Genomic DNA, 18,935 nt, shown 5'->3' with positions numbered 1-18,935 from the left:
GTACAAAGTTAAGTGAGTCAATCGAATTGGATCAAAAATGGGTCGTTGCTGTAGCGGAAGTACATTTAACATGTAGTTTCTATAATATTGTTGGAGATAACAACATTATTTCATATGAATATAAACCTAAAAACCGAGACGAAGTGTTTTACAGTAAAAGTGTGGTCCGGGAAGGATTTTATTCCAATATTTCTTTGTTGCTTTCGAATATTCCTCCTCCAAAACGAAAAGTGCTTGCTCAACATGTAATTTTAGGATACGATGGTCATAAACAGATAATTTATGTGCAAACATCTTTGGAACATGATGAAAGCATGAAAGTACTCTTGTCACCTTCCTTGGATCCTGTGTTTGGTTATTCGTTATCTGTTCCAGAGAAAAAGGATCTTATACATTCTGATATTGGATCAGGGATAATACGAACCTGTTCCACCTATCCATGCAACATGGATTTTCATATTCCACACTCAACCAAATATCGGTTCAGTGATAAGAATATTTAGCATTGTAGACTTTGAATATGGCGCAAAGAAAAGTTATATTTTCGAACCACGACAATACATAAAAGTTGAAAAACAATATATTGAAACAATTGAAATACTATTAAAATCCTATTTCAGTTTGGAGCGTCGAGCGTAACATTACATTTTAAAAAAGCGGAAGAATGATCGCTGAAGGCAGTGACAATGAATACTACGTCACTTTGGTTTCAAATGCGTCCAAGAAACTTTTCAGAAACAATACAGCTTCTCATTTTAGTACCAAACTTTCATATCCAATGAACTTAAATTCTGGAGAATTGGTTGTAGGACTCTCTGAAGTCCACTTTACTAATAGTCTTTACAATGTTATGAAAGGGAAAAATGAGATTGAATGGACAGTTCAAAACTCACGGCCAGGTCAGGCAAATAGGCAGAGTGGAAAAACGGTTGTGTCCCCTGGATATCCCACTGTAGAGTCTGTGTTACAAGTTTTGAATGAAAATCACATAGGAGAAGTGCTTTTTTTATTTCGGGTGCAATTACTCGGCAAACACTGTCGAAGGAAACTACGATTCTCAATTATCCACACTCAAATTTTCGCCCATCTTAGCATTACAGTTGGGCTTTGAACCAGATAGGAATATTGTGAAGCAATCACAAGCTTCGAAACAAGCAAATTTAAGTATTGGCTTTCCACAACAAATTATGGTGTACAGCGACATAGTAAGTCACCAGATGGTAGGAGATACTAAAGCACCACTTTTCAGAATGTTTACTATACCTTCTGTTCCGTATGGACGTTCACAAAGTATTATTTTCAATCCTGTTCATTATTTATCAGTATCAAAGTATTATTTCGACACCGTTGAAATCCTTTTAAGGTACAATGCGGGTCGTAAGCCCTCATTTGCATTTGAGGAGTTGACCGTTAAACTTCATTTTAAGAAAAAAATGAAATACGACAGAGGAGAGCTGTGCCGCAATTACTATCTCGAGCAGGCCAGATCTGGACTCCCATATTATTCAGGTCCAGCGTTTCAAAGGGGACACGGGTTAGGATCTATCTTCAATTGGTTGTTCCGTCTGGCTATTCCATTGCTCAAACAAAGCGCTAAAACTTTAGGACAACAAGCACTGACAACTGGGATGCAAGTAGTTGGGGATGTGCTGGAAAATAAGCCGGTAAAGCATTCGATTAGAACCCGCCTAAGCGAAGCAGGGGAAACATTGAGAGGCAAGGCAGAACAAAAAATTACTCAACATCTCTCTGGTAGCGGAAAAAGAAAACGGAAAGCTCCAACTATAAAATTTGGTATCCCTCTAGTACCTTTTCAGTCGAAAAAGAGAAGGCGTAGGGGAAAGAGAGATATTTTCGATAGCTAAGCGTCATGTCTTTCTTACACCCTGCCTTCTGCGATTGTACAAACTCGGAACTTGATTTGTTTACGCTTCCACTTACTCAGACAAGTATCGAGAATTCAGCGTTGGTTGAATATCGCCCACTTTCTACGCTGACATCAGATTCTCCAATTGAATTTTCAGTAGTTGGTAGCAGCGATGAATATTTGGACCCTTCGCATGTTTATTTGTATGAGAGATGCAAAGTTACTAAACCTGATGGAACAAATTTGGCTACAGTTAACTTGGTTTCCCCCGTGAACAATTTTCTACATTCACTCTTTTATCAAGTTGATGTAATGTTGAACGACAAATTGATTTCATCCTCCTCAGTATCATATGTCTTCAGTGCTTACATTGAAACTTTATTGAATTACTCGAACGAAGCTAAAAAATCACACCTCACTGCCTCTCTCTTGTACCGCAACACTCCTGGAAAACTAGAGAATCTAACAAAGGAATTGAGAAACGCATGTTTTTGCAACAGGTAGCCGTAGTTTCGAAATGTGTGGGCGGCTTCATACAGACATTACCTCTCACACCGCCTTCTAATGAACAAAGTTTCTATGCGAGTTATATTGCACAGAACAAGTGATGCGTTTGCTTTAATAACCAGTGCGAATACAGAATATCGAGTTCAGTTACAAGATGTCTCCATATTTGTTCGCCGTGTGACAATTAGCCCTCATGTAGGCTTAGCACACAGTGAAGCCTTTGAAAAAGCAACAGCAAAGTACCCTATAACACGAGTAGAAGTAAAATCAATCACACTGCCTCAAAATATCACTTCCTACAATCTCGACAACATATTTTTAGGTACAGTGCCTAAACGTATCATAGTAGGATTCGTATCGAATAGCGCTTTCAATGGTAGATTTGACTCTAACCCTTTCAACTTTCAACATTTCATTCTTAGTTCGCTTCAGTTTCAAATAGGAAATAAGTCTATCCCAAGTCAGCCACTGGCACTCAATTATAGTGACAAAAATGTCGTTCAAGCATATTACACGTTATTCTCGGGTACTTCTCTTTATTTTTCTGATAGTGGGAACAGTATATCGCGTGAGGACTACGATAATGACTTTGCCCTGAATGCCTTTAGTCTTTCACCAACCATGGAAATTGATTCCACATGGAACTTAATTCGCGACAGTAGTGTGACATTAAATGTCTCTTTTGCTTCACCACTCCCCTCCTCAGTCACTTGTGTCATTTATGGATAATTTGATTCGTTGGTTTAAATTGACAAGAACCGCGGCATATATACTGATTATAGCAAATAAGCCTTCAGTTGAGTGACTGTCAGCCACAAAGTCGGATCACAATATGAGAGCCGGTATCGATTTTATAGGATTTCGAGATAATCATGAGAAATATATTCCAAAAGAAATAACTGTTGTGGATCCAGATTCTAATTGTTTGCAATCGTGGGTGATAAAACCACCGTGAACATGGGAAGATCTTGATATCAGAATACAAAATGAAAATTTCTGGGAAACACAAAATATGCAAGGTCTCTCCTGGGAAACTGGAGAAGTGTATTTTTCCAATATGTCCAGTATTTTATCCTGCTGTTCCGAAAAAGCCTCAGCCATTTATTCCCTTGGCGCAGTAAAATGCCATTTCCTTTCTACCTTACTTCACTGCACTGTGATTAACTTGGAGCAGCTTGGATGCCCTAAATCAGCTCTACTAAGTTTCCCTGCATATAGCTGCTGTGAGAACAACCACAGCCTGAGAAACATATCTTGTGCACTGAGAAACGCTCACCTGTACGGACAGTTTCATTCAGCACGTTGTACCTGCATGTGCATCAACACAAGGCGAGAACAACTCGACAACAGACTACAAAGAAGGAAGCATCTCGTCGTCAGACGAGACCTTATATTCATTGAATTCATCTGCAAAATGGATACCATAGCCATGATAGTACATCAAGACAGTGTTCTATCTGAAAGCTTCGTTGAAGTGTTTGCAGACAACACCTTACCGAAAAATATCAAGTTTCCAGCTTCCCTGATTATCAATACAGACAGAGATTCGGGGCCTGGAACACATTGGACTGTCTTGTACATTGATTCGAATTGCCACGGAACATACTTTGACAGTTTTGGTGAAAACCCCAGTGCTTCTGTGACAGAGTATTTGAAACGGAAGTGCATTTCTTGGTGTATAAACAGAACAGTTATTCAGAATCCTTTGTCCAGTGTGTGCGGATTGTACTGTATTATGTTCCTGTATGATGTAAGCAGGAACCTAACTATGAAATACTTTCTATCTTTCTTTGGGAAAGATTTGAAAAATAATGACCGCATAGTGAGAAAAAAATTACAAGTTCGTTTTCTTGACTTTATCAAGAGTATGGGTGCAGTGAGCACGTAATCAGTGCGCAGAACCTTGTAGTAGATGGGGGTTCACTAGCCTCAGTGTACTTGGGTAAGATGTGAACATGGATACTAGAAGAATCTTGAGTGAACAGTGAAGCAAACCCTTAACAACAACAGACAGACTGGATATCACACTTGTGAAGAAATTATATTTTAGATAAAAAAAACGTTAGTATTACGCTACTTTGTAGTAGAATAGTATGCTCCGCTATGTAACAATTGAAAATGCTTTATTTATTACATATTTTGTAGTAGATTAGTTTATGAAAATAAAAATTTCGTGTGTAGAAACAATTTCTTTCATTTTAAAAAAACGGTATTGAGTTACTAAAAAAGTTATCTGAAAAGTATATAAACCACCACAAATACAATATTAAACATAAACTTGCAATCCACATGGAGATATTGGAAATCTTGGAGAGAAAATCTGGTCAATTTCATATAAAAAATACGCATTAACAACCATCCTGTAGCTTATAAAGCAATAATAATCAAAGGGTCCGTGGATCGAAACCCCGTAATTTAGACAAATGTGGATCGCATCTGCTCTGAATTGTCTTGGGTTTGCTTCTAGTTTAGACACATCCCTTACGCTTTAGGTCAAATAGGCTGTAGCTACATTCTGAAGGGACAAATCAATACAACTATCATTACGTGTTAAAATATTGGCGGCAAGCGTCATCCATCACAAATTATTATCCCATACAGTTCCGGTAGAGGACAGCTGTGAGCTGACAATGGCCCCTTTCTTCCCTTAGCCCGGCGGCGATCCCTCACTTGGCAGGGAGTGGCGGAGGAAATATTCTTCTTTTCTGGTGCGAATTCGTACGAAAGGGCTCTCTGCGCGCGACGCAAACTTGCATTTTTTAATAGCAATTATTATTAATAACACGCATTTTGCCCGTATACTTCGTTTTCATATAGGTTACATTATTCAATTTCTTCACCTTTATAAATAATATCCTCTACCCTCGGCTCCTTCCAGCTCCTCAATTATACCAAATATGACTCACCACCGACGCCAAAATGGCGGCTCATGACGTCATCACCAAGTGCAAACCACGGATGACGCCAAAAATTGGCTTAGAATAGGCCGGAACCGTCTCCTCGTTAGTGAATAAAACGCATTAACATCAAGTTCCCACGACTGCATGAATCAGCCTTGACTCATCCTCGCGTATAAGAAAAGCATAATCTGCCTTAGAATAAGATGGAACCGAGTTCCTTGGGTTAGAATAGGCCGGAATCGGGTTCCATAATAGTATCTATTGTGCACTACTAATGGAAAACCATTAAGACCAAGCTCCACGTCTGTATGAATTATCCGTGACTCATATCCGGCTGTAACGCGTATATAAAGTACAAATATTGGGTTAGATTATGGTGAAACCGGGATACATAATAGTATATATTGTACACTAATTGAAAATCAATAATTCCAAGCTCCCACGTGCACATGAATCATCCATGACTCATCTCCCTCGCCCTCCCCCTATACTCTCCGCTTGATTAATTAACAATAGCGGCACCCCTCGATACTGGATTAAAATCAATAAAAAAGCCATTAATATCAATTAAAAGGGGAGTTCGTTGGTCCATACTCGTTCCAATTCTACTCAGAATCGGAAAGGATAAACTTTAAACATAAAAATCGAAATCATCAATGTGTACGAGACATGGGCGCACGAGGGGTTTGCTGTTGTAAGAAATTCACATGAGTGACTATCTTAATTAAGAAACATAAATGTGTACTGAGAATGAAAACCATGCTGGAGAACTAATAGCAGTGCAGACTTTAAGGGCGAACTCGACAAAGGCCGATTCTTTCCATTATTGTTGTATCATATACATTGAGGACTTCAGGAACAGATGCACCGTCTAACAGGAGTCTGCCTCGCCTGTAATACTCTGAAATATGCTTTAGAATAGGACAGTGCACGTGTATTATACTCTGACCCGGGTATCTCTGGAGCAAACGAATGAAAAAAAAAGTCTCTGCGCAAGTTGTGACCCGAGACGGATCGACCAGTGAACACGTGCGAGGGAACGGGATTGCGGGGGGTGGGGGTGGCGACTGCAGTTACCACCCTTTGCAACAGCGTGAACTGCTTCAGCTCAACCTATTCACTTTTTCCCCTTCTCTGCCCTCATGCGCGGCCTTTCTCCAGAGATACCTGGGATAGAATATAGAATAAGGCAGACGTTTGGATAACTGCCGATTCCCGCAACTTGTATTTTGCGAATTCACCCCTAGTATCCGCAATGCCTCACAATTTCCCAACACACCTTGCTTGAACGTTGTCAATCTAACCCATGGATTTTTTTTCGGTGCTAGTAAAAAATAATGTTATTGTTTTAAACTTTGTGGATCTATCTTCAAAATTAGTTTATTAAGAGAACATTTTGTAAAATTGCACCTATATTCGAAATAAGTACATACAATTTACATGTTAAATAAATTTTGTTCGCCGGACGCTTCGTTTCGACTCCACAAACCCTGCAAAACCACAATTTTATCCCAAATGTATGCAACCACGCCCTACAGCTTCACAGTTGTTGAATAACATTGCAACAACGATGAACAAAATACAACCTATCTGTAATATATCTGTAAATAATCAGTTGGATAATCGCTTGATACGTAAGAATAAGTTTCAGAGTAAATGAATTTTTATTTAAGTGCAATTTTCAACCATGATACATTCTAAAGTGAGAATCATAGAACTTAAGACCTTCTGTAAACAAAAGCACGTGTACCCTAACAGTGTTGCAAACTTATGAAAAAAATAATCCACATAGTCTACAAGGTGTAAAAACATTCCATTTGTCAACAGATGCGGAATAAGCAGTGTATCACTGATGACCTGTTGAAAGTTATTGAATGTATGTAAAAATAATAATAATAAAAAAAATGTACATCTTGCCTGGTGGCCGAGTTTCAGACTAATTACCGAAGTTCCCTGGCTCGAATCCCGGCATGGGTGTTTCATCAATTTCATCTGACGTTCACTCATTCTCATCGTCGGCATTAGCCAAAAGTGAAAGAAAAGCAACGGTAAAATTAAAATACAAAATTTACATCTTATCCCCCAGGAGTAAGACGGTTCCGTACCAAAGATTAATCTTCTCTCATATTTTACTAAAAAAATCCTTGCTAGAAGAATGTGACACATTGAGGTAAATTACGTTTTGAAACCGGGGTTTCTTCATTAAATTTATTTGATGTTTGAAAGTGTTATGATTTATTATTATAGATGATGAAAGTAAGCTAATACATATGATTTGATTGACTAAATTAATAATTATTAATGAGATACAAATAATGGAAATAACTCATTTGGTTTGATTGATTTGCTTTATTTTACTTCCCCTCTTGTGCCACTTATGGCTAATTTGCGAAGATGCGGATGAATGATGATGATATGATGAAATCGATGAATGGCCACGATTCGAACCCGGGACGCCTGGCGTCGTAGCGCGATGTGCTAACCACTCCGTCACGGGGGCGGCTAACTAATTTGGAATTCAAATATCACCTATCCCCCATCGTCTCGTAACTAATGACAAATGTGCGTGTCACAACATGGTCGATCTACACCTCAATGACACACATTCCAGTATCCTCCAGAGTGTATTTCAACATCTCTAAAGTTACTTCATCCAGAAACACAGACGTATGTCCTTTTCATCCCGTTCAAAAATGCTGGATTATGCAGCAAAGACACCAAGGGAAACTACGTAAAACGGCAACTTAGAGAAGCATAAAAGTGGGGAAAGAAGACTGTAGAATACTGCCCTCCCCTACCCGCAAAGTATTCCGGAGTGTGAGAATGTCACCATCCGGATGGTGAACACCTCTGGATTATAGATCGACTCCTGCGTCCCACCCCCTCCCCCAACCCCGGAGGATCGTCACTGACAATGTGAAATCACACTATCATATGCCGACATTCGACATTCCACTTCCGTTTCTGTACTTGACTTAGTGAGAAGTGTTGAGGTTGGCAACAGCCTAATAACGGATTTCTTCCGCATCATGTAGTCCGTTCTATGAAGGTACGCTAATGGAAGAAAAACGTGTAAGTTACATTGGATTATACATTTTAAAATATATTTTCATTAAAGGTTTCTGTTTATAATAATAATACGTGATTATTGTATAAATTACAATCGATCACGTGAACAGCAAGAAAATAGCGCCAGTTTCGAACATGGCGACTTCCATGCGTGCAGGAAGGTCTTCCCGTGTTTTCAGAGTAGTCTTTCGGAAATACACCCGTTTGAAAAGTGGCAAGAAGCAGGTTGTTCTTAACGTTTATGTGACGTTGTGTCGGTGCTATCCTGAGCAAAGCAGTGAAGTTGGTGTCCAAGTGTAATTGTGTGTCTGCGTCTTTGTGTTTTCGGTGTGGTGAAAGAAAGGAAAACGACCGGTCAAGTTGCGAGTCCCGCGAAAAAAACCACGTTGTTGCTCGTATAAACAAGTACACCGATTTTGAGATAAGCGCAATACAACGCGAGGTGCTTTCGTATTCTTTAAATCAAAGAGCCGTCCTGTCCACTGTGGGGAAGATGTTGATAGTGATGATTGATGACGTTCTCCCAATTTTAGCAGTCGACGTTAAATCGCCTCTTGTGCCACGTTGAGTTCCTTTTTGGGAAGCAAATTTGACAGACCGTACTCTGACAGCATGATGTCGAGCGCCGAAAATGCCTCAAGTTCAAAAAGGAACTGCCGAATCAAGGTAAGAAAATACATTACTTGCATGAGACGTGCGTATTATAGTATTCTTGTTTTCTAGTGCACGAGAAACCGAGAGAAAGATAACCAATCTCTTTTTATTCCCCGCCTTATCTTTGTTTAGCTTCTGCTAAAACTGGCGGTATATTTGTTGCACAAAGGAGAAAACAATACTCTACATGTCAACAATGTTGGGCAATAATTTGGTGGAAGAGGAAGCAATAAAACCAAAAGGCTTGGATTTACTGAAACGAATCTCTCACTCTCTTGTATAACTTTGGCGCTGTCATACTGAGAGAGGAGGGGGGAAGGGGGATATGTTTACCCAGTGTCAGAAAATTGGGACTTTTGGCGTAGAAAAATAAGTTCATTCTTGAACAAGAACACGTATTTAATCACTTGTAGAAAATGTAATATACTTCAATGTGTAGATTATCAGTTAAAATAAGAATACGTTTTTCCACGTTACGTAGGGCCTCCCCGATGGCGCAGTGGTAGCGTCGTCGCCTTGTAATCAAGGGGTCCCGGGTTCGATACCCGGTGGAGGCACAAGTGGTTCGGATCCCACTTTAACCTGTAGGTCCAGTCCCGATTAGCCTTACTGTGCATAAAGTGGACTTAAAACACCAAATCAATCCAATCCAATTCCACGTTACGTAAAATTAAAGGTTGCGAGTGAGCAGCATATGATGGCCGCACCATTCACGAACAGCTGGCGCGGAGTGATACGTTACTCGAAGTGAGACGGTTGTTTACAGAGGGTCGGAAGGTTCGTGATTCTTACTGTAGTTCATTAAAGTCTCATAGGAGAACGAGATTCTCGTCTCACCTCAATTTTGAAAGATTTCTCGGTACCATTCCTAATTCGAGGATCCTATGTAAAACTTTAAGGTTTAAACGTCGATTTCAATAGGTTTTTCATAATCCAAACATGGAATGAATATGAAATGAACTTCATTATAAACATTACACAAATTTACGAAGAAAAGGTTTGAATTAATTTCAATTACTTAAATTATAAACAGGAACAGTATTACTATAATTTGCTTCAAATTTTTCTCTCTTGACTTACAGATTACTTCAGCGCCGGAGGAGAGAAGAGATAACAACAAGATGTACCATCCTATGAAAGTCTTAGAGCTCCAAGTAATGACGAACAGCGTGTCCACTTACAACTACCATCCAAAGGTAATGCTAATTGCTGGTAAGTGGCACGGAAAACCAGGAAGCTTTAAAGAATAATGTAAAGAGGAAGGCATTACATATTTTGTTTTGTTTTTTTCCTATTTTACGTTGTTATTATGTTACCGTAAAGTAATCGCGACGATGAGGATGGATGATTAGATAAAATTTGTGAAGGCACACTCACAAAGGAACACACCCGGCACAGAGATCGTTTGTAGATCACTCAACTCAGCCACCAAGGCGGTCAGGAATATACAGCAAATAGGCTAATAACGTAACCTCAAATTAGGAAAGGCATATTGTATTCTACATCAATTCAATTTTTATGATTAATTTTAAATGGAAGTAAATACTTGATACTACCGTAGTTAAAAGTCACTATATTGTTCTTTGTTGAACTATTTTTTAAAAATATTCAGGTACTTCTAGAAGGCATTAACATTAGCTATACTGTAGTTCAATACAATGCAAATTCCGGAAAGTACAGAGCCAAACACTTCAGTCTTGAACACATTTTTATGTTTCACTAGAGCACATTAGTAGCCACTTGTGTACGCAGGAAGAGGGGGAGCTGATAGGGCTACAGCCCCTTAGAAAATATTGAGAATATAAAAATTTTCAAATGAAATCAGGAAAGAATTCTAGAAAAACCAAAGTGGTAAATGCAAATTATCCTTCAAATGATCCCCCGATTACCATTTTGTCTTTCAACAACTTTTAAAACAAAGGTTAAAAATAGTAATTACGGAATATTTTATACTCCCCCCCTCTTCACAACGCAGCTATGTAATAGTCCTAACCATCTTTATAATCTTAGTCCCCTTCGATAAAAATCTGCTAGTGCTAGTAGCTATTTGATTTTCGAGCACAATAGATCAGATACGGCCCGGAGTTACAGATTGATTGTACAGTCATGGACATTTCTGGGTTGTAACGATTTAATTGAAAGTCAATTCCTTTGTTTCAACCCAGAAGTGTCCATGACTGTACGCACTACTTGATAGTCATATAGTTCTTATGTATCGCCACGCCATTGTAGAAGAGATCCAGTGTGGAACGATAAGACAATTGCAAGGAGACAACATTAAACTGCTCACTTTGATCAGAGAAGACAGTTAGTTTTGTGGTTGCCCTGTTCGACTTACAAAACGATCACCAAACTTTTAATGACTGCTATGTTCCGTGCATGCAACTTTTCCGTTTCTGTCACTGAACTGCCCTGCGTCTTGTCTAATTTACTGGGTGAAACACAGCCACTTGTAACATTATTTCATTTTTACACAATACGCCGAGTGCATTTTCCTGCTATAACACCAACTTCCTTTGATTTCATTAACTCAGGTTCACGGATGCAGAAATATTCAGAATCTTGATATCTTTCTGGTTAGAGGATGTACAAACTTTTAGTCTTTGAGGGAACATTTAGCCAAACAATAATAATACATTTTGTGCTAAAATTGAGCAGATTTTCATTTGAACTGGCAATACGCCGTGTTACGGAATGTTCAGGAAGGAAGGAGGGAAAACGGTATATAAACTTTGCAAAATATTTGCACCACACCACAATATTTCACAATAAGCACAGCTTACATTTTGACTCTTGCAGTCTGTTCGGAATATGAAAATACCAAATGCAAACCTAAAGATTGAAAATATATATTCAATAACTGCAAGTTCAAAGAAGAACATTACTGAGGTGAGTAAAGAGACAATTTCGTATGTTAGTTTCTGTGCATGTATTTTGTACCCTACATTGCGCACACTTGACTTTTGTTACCTACATTTTGCAGATAAGATGGAAGCGTCTATTGCAGAGAATATTCTGGCGGACCGGGATTGATATTAGCAACAACGAAAAGCTCATTGTGAGAGAGACAACTTATATCCACGACTTAGTCAGCCTATTGGATAAATTTCCGGTCAGAACAATAGGTAATTTTACAATATAAATAACCTATCAATTGTTTTCTCTATGTATATTCTGCACGGTATATAGTTAAAAGTTCATAGCTTTATATGTAGAAAAGAAAAGAAGAAACATTCGTAAATTAGCATTTTAACCAGACTGCTGTACTTCAACTGTAGAACTAGGTGTACGTATTTGTATGCATTTTCTCACTTACATCCTGATAAATCTCACTTACAATATTCAATATAAGTGACCTAACATGCTGATTAACTCTTGATGAAGTGTTTTATATCTAAAATCATCCCATATAAACATTTGTTTTTCAAGAATTGTCTTTGGTTTTATTTATTATTTGTAGTGAACGAGCTGATTTGGCAACTACTTAAACCTCTAACAAAGGAATCAACTCAAAGCCTTCGAAATCACTATTACGAATATAGAAATGCCATGAGTGGAACTAAAGAACCTATTCCCAGGTGAGTGTTATTTCTTCCCATTATATTTCTTTGATATCCATAGCTATCATTCTCTTACTATAATTCTTAGAATTAATTAAGATCTAAATACTATTTGCATTTTTTTGAATTTGGTTATCTCTTATTAGATTTTGTTTGTTTAGGATATACGTTCTAACTAAAAAGTAAAAACGTTTGTCAAAGTTTTTTTTTCCTTAGTCCATTTTATGCTCAGATAGACTATTAGTGACTGGACGTACAATTTAAAGTGGGATCCAAATCACTGTGTAATGTGCATATGAGATGTAAGCTAAGGTAATAATCATCAAAATAATGATTATTTTAATTCAACCTTTAAAAAAAACCTCTTTTGAAATAGATGGGAAGATTGCGTCAATACCATCAACGAGCATTTGGGGTTTGCTATTGGATACAAATACATAGACAATTTCTTTGGCTGGGAATCCAAAAACACCGTAAGTATTATTTTAAACACCACGCTAGTATGGTTTCCATTAATAGAATAAATTCATCAGAAGAAATTAAACACGTGCCGAAAAATTTGAAAGGTTCTCACCAAATAAAGCACACGAATTTCTCGTAACAGTTTTGACGAGTTCAAAATTAATATTATTTACATTAACCCAAATATATAACTCTTTTTTTTTACCAAATGCAGTTCTAACACGCGGACTGTTTTTATAATTTCCTGTTCAATTTTAAATGTACAGTCACCGGCAATAAAAATGGGATACCTAGATCCTGAAATACCCACTTCCCTGCAAAGCTTTATGCGTGTTGCCTAACTTTACGGCGTTGGTAGACGTTGCTATTGATAATTCGTTATTAAAATCCACTTCTCGCCGTATAGTTAGTCAACACACATAACGCCTTACAGGGAAGCGAGTATTTCAGGATCTAAGTGTCTCATTTTTATTGCCGGTGACTGTACGTAGGTGTCAAAATATTACACTATATCTAACAACATAATAATCCAAGGAAAACATTTTCATATCTAGGCTCAAGAAATGATTTACAATGTAGCGGCTAGCTACAAAGAAATCCTAGCAGAGAATATGTGGATGGATGGGGCTACCAAAGCATATGCTCTTGAAAAGATGACCATAATGGGTTCTATAATTGGATTTCCAGATTGGTACGGTAACAAATCAGCACTGGATACATATTATCAAGGAGTAAGTCGAATTCACTGCAAATTATAAAGATATTTTAAAAATATAACGTAGAAACATACAACATAAATATGTAACTACCTGATAACTTCTACATCGATCTGAGAAATTCAATTTGAAAGACGCTTAAATGTTAGTGTCTCAGATTAGATCCCTGGTTGAGACAAATTTTTCACAACATTTTTGTTAATTACTTCAACTTCTCTCTCTACTAAAGCTGCTACTAATAATCTCATCATCAATCTTTTACAATGGAATAATTTTTACATCAGATGATTTTACCATCAGTCGAACTACACAAACTTTTAGTAAGGAAAGTGAAAGTAAGATTACACTAGAACATGAATACTACAAAATTATGAAGTATCTGTAATGTAAATCTAGTATTAGAGGAAGGGGTGTAACGAGAAAGATAGAAAGTAAGAAAGAAGTACGGATAGATTGGAAAAGAGAGAGAGAGAGAGAGAGAGAGAGAGAGAGAGAGAGAGAGAGAGCAAACAGTTAAATTAGTTATATTTTATTTTCAGTTTAAAGAACGAAACTTCAACGAATTTTCGAATCTTAAGGCGATGCTTGATATACTACATATATTTTTATGCTTTCAGCTTGCGATCAGGAACGGACATATAATAAACCTTGAAAATATGATCACTGTAAATAACTTACGCACTCTGAAAGAACTTCGCAAACCAACCGATAGGAAGCAGTAAGTATTATTGTTACATAAACAAATGTTAGCTAAGAAGTTGAAATTACAGTAATTTTAAATATTATCTGCTAACGCTATACGTGATATGAATCTTAAATGAAAGCAATAACTTTGATGTAATTTATAGATCTCATAGCAAGACGATCACATATATAATACACGTGCACATATATTTCTCTTTTAAAAAAACATAATAATTAATAACTTTTATAGTTTAGTAGGCTCATAATTTGAAACCTTATATTTCAACACGGATAATATTTATTCCTAAAATCAAATTAATGTAAACATTTATATTTTTACTTCTTTTTTCACAGGTGGGACACTAACCCTAATGTTGTAAATGCGTATTACAATCCCAGGAAGAACATAGTATGTGAGTACTTGTTCTTGTAGTTAGCATTTCTGTCAATATGAACAATGATCCAGAACTTTGTATTGTTACAGTATAGGCATGGGATATTTACCAAGAAAAACTAAGTACGAATCTCAAGTAGTATTTTAAAGAAATAAAGAGGCGTAGGTAAATATTGTTATATTAATAACATTCACAGGAGAAACATGAGAAAAATACGTTTCCAGCTTACTTTTATACTCCTTGATTTAATTTGTAAGCAGTTTGATACGCTTGTTACATGAGAAAGAGTGGTAATAGAAATATTCTCGTGGAGTGGTTGTATTGGATACATACACTAATAACAGTATCAGAAGAGTTATTCTGAATGTAAGTAATGATGGCAATAGCACACCGTCGCTCCCTTTTGGTGGCACCCTAGAACTTGTAAGACAACGTAATTTAACGGCCGAATTCTGAAATACATTTCTATGATTATAGGCTTTCCTGCTGGAATTCTGCAGCCTCCTTTCTTTGCAAAAGGGAATTTGGCGTAAGTAATTATTATCGTCAGCGTGTAAAGTGTTATTTTTATCAGTTTATTAGTAGAATATAATGAAAAATTGTGGTTGAATAACATCATCTCTTTCACAGGGTGTGTGTTCATAAATTGAGCTCAAATAAATAAAAATATATATATATAAAGAACATGTTTCTTGAAATAATTCCTTCTTACTGCACATTCCTTTTGTGTTCTTTAAATAGTTAGTTTTAACTAAGTTAAAAAATCGTGGTCAGGACACTAGATAGTAGTTATCAGTGCCAGTCAGTTGTCAGTTATACTGCTATAATTTGACAAGAAATAATAAATTAACGTAATTGTCAGAAAGAAAATATTCCGTTCAATCCGATTGTAACTTCTGTTTTCAGAGCTTTGAACTACGGAGCTACTGGCGTGTTGATTGGTCATGAAATTACACATGGATACGACGACGAAGGTGAGAAAAATGTTATTGATTGAAAATTAATTGACACCAATTTCATCATTAATGTCACAATTTATAACATGCAAATATAAGCCATCGACAGTCCACATGATTGAAGTTTATCTTTTACCTTAGGACGTCAGTTTGGAAGGTGGGGTGAACTGGTCCAATGGTGGAGTAGTCAGACCCTGAAGGAATACACCGCAAAAGCCCAATGTTTCGTCAATCAGTATGGGAGCTTTCGTGTTCCAGAAATTGACGGATTGATACAAAATCAAGCCATGGTAAGTTACCTTTCTGACATTACTTCGCCTCAGAAATTAAGTTCCAGTTTAAAATGTTGGACTGGTTAAGTGTATTGGAATGATGCCTTAAGTAGCTATTATTAACGTTATTACGTGGAATGACCATTTGCTACTCAGCGATTATTTTACCATCATTTTATGCATTCCAGTGTTACTTTTAGGAATGTGTATAAAGCTAACGTTAACGTAGCATGCTACGACCCAGGTTTGACTCGTGCGTAAGACATGGATTTTTCTCATCATCTATTTCATTAATTCATCTTCATCGTTATGAATAACGCATAGAGATAGAAATGGACACTCCACTGATTTAACCTGCATACTCGTATGAATAAAATCTGCAACGAACAAGAGAATCTGAAAAATAGAATAAGGTGAACGAAGAAACTGAAAAAGAAAACAATAATAGATAGAGATGCAGGGCAAGAAAATTGGATCTTAGGATAGGGATATGAAACAGAAAAGAAAGTAAGGTAGCTGATAGAAGAGAGGTAGAGAGGGCGAATGATATATATATATATATATATCAGTAGCCTGCTCAGGATTTTCAAAAGGAACGGGTTACGTACACTTTCTTTGGATAGTCTGCCCTCATTTTGCCATCTTTTCCTATTATTGACGTTCTTCTTTTTAGGTAGCCTATATAGGGTCGAAAGGGGGGTCATAACCCCCATAAACCCCCTTGGGAACACCACTGATATATATATATATATATATATATATATATATATATATATATATAAAATTAGAGACACAGATAACATGATGGAAATCACGTAAAAAGGTGATGAGACGAGATGCATGAATTTACAAAGCAAATAACAATTGTAAGTACGTGGTAAGTACGAAGCTCATCGAATAAGTGCCTGCCTGCATTGTGATCAGTGTTGAGTCCAGCCTCTTTTCTCCAGGGGATATCAAATTTTACGAAGGGGGGGTCATAGGCATCAAATTGTAATACTAATAAAACAATACAAATATTTTTAAATCACACCTTACTTCTGATAGGTGATTAATTTTAATTAAGAGTAATTTGGCATAATTAACTATCACCTTAAGAATGAGATTATGAAAATCAATAAACTATAATAGGCGGTTTATAGCATGCTGTAATTTACATTCAAACTAAGGCATCTAGGCTTTCTACAGCATATCTGTGGATGACATTGTCAGTAAAACTACCTGTGGGTTCCTCGTTCCCTTCAGCTGACACCTTCACACATCTTGAATCTTGATGCGTATTCTGATCCATCCTGTTTCTTAATTTAGCAGTTATCAAAACGGACGATAATTTAAATCGGTTCAATATTTTGACTTTTAATTATAAATTGGACTGAATCAGTGCTTATTACTACGAAAAAACCCAGTAAAAGTACATTGTACGTTGTATTAAGGTGAAAGAAAGAAAGCAAAGTCAACATGGTCGCCAAATTTCTTAGCTATTGATCGAATGTTCTCCCAGGCTACTGAAATTTTAGGGGAGGGGACTTTTTAATTTCCGGAGGTAATTTCCCCTCTTTCCCGCCGTGCCACCCCCTGAATTGATCACTGACTCTGTGAGTACAGAACAATTAGCTGAATTTTTTGATGCAACCACTTCCAAATAAATGATAAACAACTACGATAAGTGTAATTGATAAACCAGAATAAGACGGATAAACCTTTGATTTTCTTTCAGCTGAATGGCATCACAACTCAAGGAGAAAATATAGCAGACAATGGGGGGTTGAAGGAAGCGTTCAGGGCTTATCAGAAACATATTCAAAATTTTGGACAAGATCTCAAGTTGCCTGATTTACCCTACACCCCAGAACAGCTGTTTTTCTTGGCATATGCAAATGTAGGTATTTTTGTAATGTTCTAAATGCACAATTTGTTTCATTTACGCAGCTGCTTGATGTTTAACTTTGTCGTTTTGCTTTGATTTTTATATATTTTCTTGATTTGATTAATTGTAGCTTTCCCTTGTTTAATTTCAATAAATTTATCGTCACTATGTTGTTTTTATATACATGTATCAGCACCTATGATTTTTAATTGCTTTGCTTCATTTCATATATCTTAACGACTGAGATCAAATCACTTTTTTTTTCTTTCGTAGGATGTGGCTAATAAGATCACTTAAAATACTTGTTAATATTTACTTGCAGCTTTGGTGCTCTTCCATCACAAAGGAAACACTTCTTGATATAGTGTTGTCAGATCCCCACAGTCCAGACCGCTATCGAGTTTTAGGCGCCATGATGAATTCGCCAGAGTTTGCTTCGGCTTGGCAGTGTCCTCTGGGTTCGAAAATGAACCCTCCCGAAAAATGCATTCTCTGGTGATCTCATGCAGTCCGTACGATGTTTGATTTTGTTATGATTATATTATCATGTACGTGAAAATAAAGCTTTCAAAGTGTTTATTGTAAAATATTATGATTTTTGTTATTTGTGTTTGTAGACTATATTTATGTAAGGATATTTCTAGCATTCTACAGCAATTGGTGAACACTGATATCCTTCACAATCTGTCCTTCCAACTTTCAATTCTACTTCGTCAGCATCTAATTTTAATAGTTCTCAAATTCTCATCATCCAGCCATTCAGTCTTGGACTTTCTTTCTTCGTGTCTGGCACAGATTTTCTGGGTACCCTTTTAGGGATTCTGCCCTCTACCATGTCCTCTACATATCCCAGCCGCCGTAATTGTAATTTTATATCTTCTTCCCTATTTCTATACATATTTTGCCCCTGAATGATATCCTCTATTTCAATATTGTTCTTTATTTATTGCCTTGTCTAATTAGTCCCTATATTTTCCTTAATACGTCCCGCACCGTGGCCGTGCTGTCTAAGGTGTCATTCTTTGG

General features: G+C 37.0%; 1 protein-coding gene across 2 annotated transcripts in view; it reads left to right on the top strand.

Moving 5' to 3' along the window:
- LOC145987174 (neprilysin-11-like) overlaps positions 1-18,490 on the top strand; it is a 52,367-nt gene extending 33,877 nt beyond the window's left edge. For both annotated transcript variants that reach the window (XM_083121687.1, XM_083121686.1), the window contains 12 exons: positions 10,080-10,193; positions 11,981-12,122; positions 12,458-12,575; positions 12,934-13,030; positions 13,574-13,750; positions 14,353-14,453; positions 14,774-14,832; positions 15,292-15,343; positions 15,721-15,788; positions 15,912-16,060; positions 17,760-17,921; positions 18,232-18,490. In XM_083121687.1, the coding sequence (XP_082977813.1) occupies positions 10,080-10,193; positions 11,981-12,122; positions 12,458-12,575; positions 12,934-13,030; positions 13,574-13,750; positions 14,353-14,453; positions 14,774-14,832; positions 15,292-15,343; positions 15,721-15,788; positions 15,912-16,060; positions 17,760-17,921; positions 18,232-18,408 (1,416 nt within the window). In that variant the 3' untranslated portion in view covers positions 18,409-18,490. The remainder of the gene's footprint in view (positions 1-10,079; positions 10,194-11,980; positions 12,123-12,457; positions 12,576-12,933; positions 13,031-13,573; positions 13,751-14,352; positions 14,454-14,773; positions 14,833-15,291; positions 15,344-15,720; positions 15,789-15,911; positions 16,061-17,759; positions 17,922-18,231) is intronic.
- The last annotated feature ends 445 nt before the right edge of the window (positions 18,491-18,935 follow it).

Source organism: Lepisma saccharinum, chromosome 4 (assembly GCF_977018435.1).
Source record: "Lepisma saccharinum chromosome 4, izLepSacc3.1, whole genome shotgun sequence".
Lineage (NCBI taxonomy): Eukaryota > Metazoa > Arthropoda > Insecta > Zygentoma > Lepismatidae > Lepisma > Lepisma saccharinum.
The sequence above is the reverse complement of the archived record's forward strand: the minus strand, read 5'-3'. Positions and strand labels throughout refer to the sequence as shown.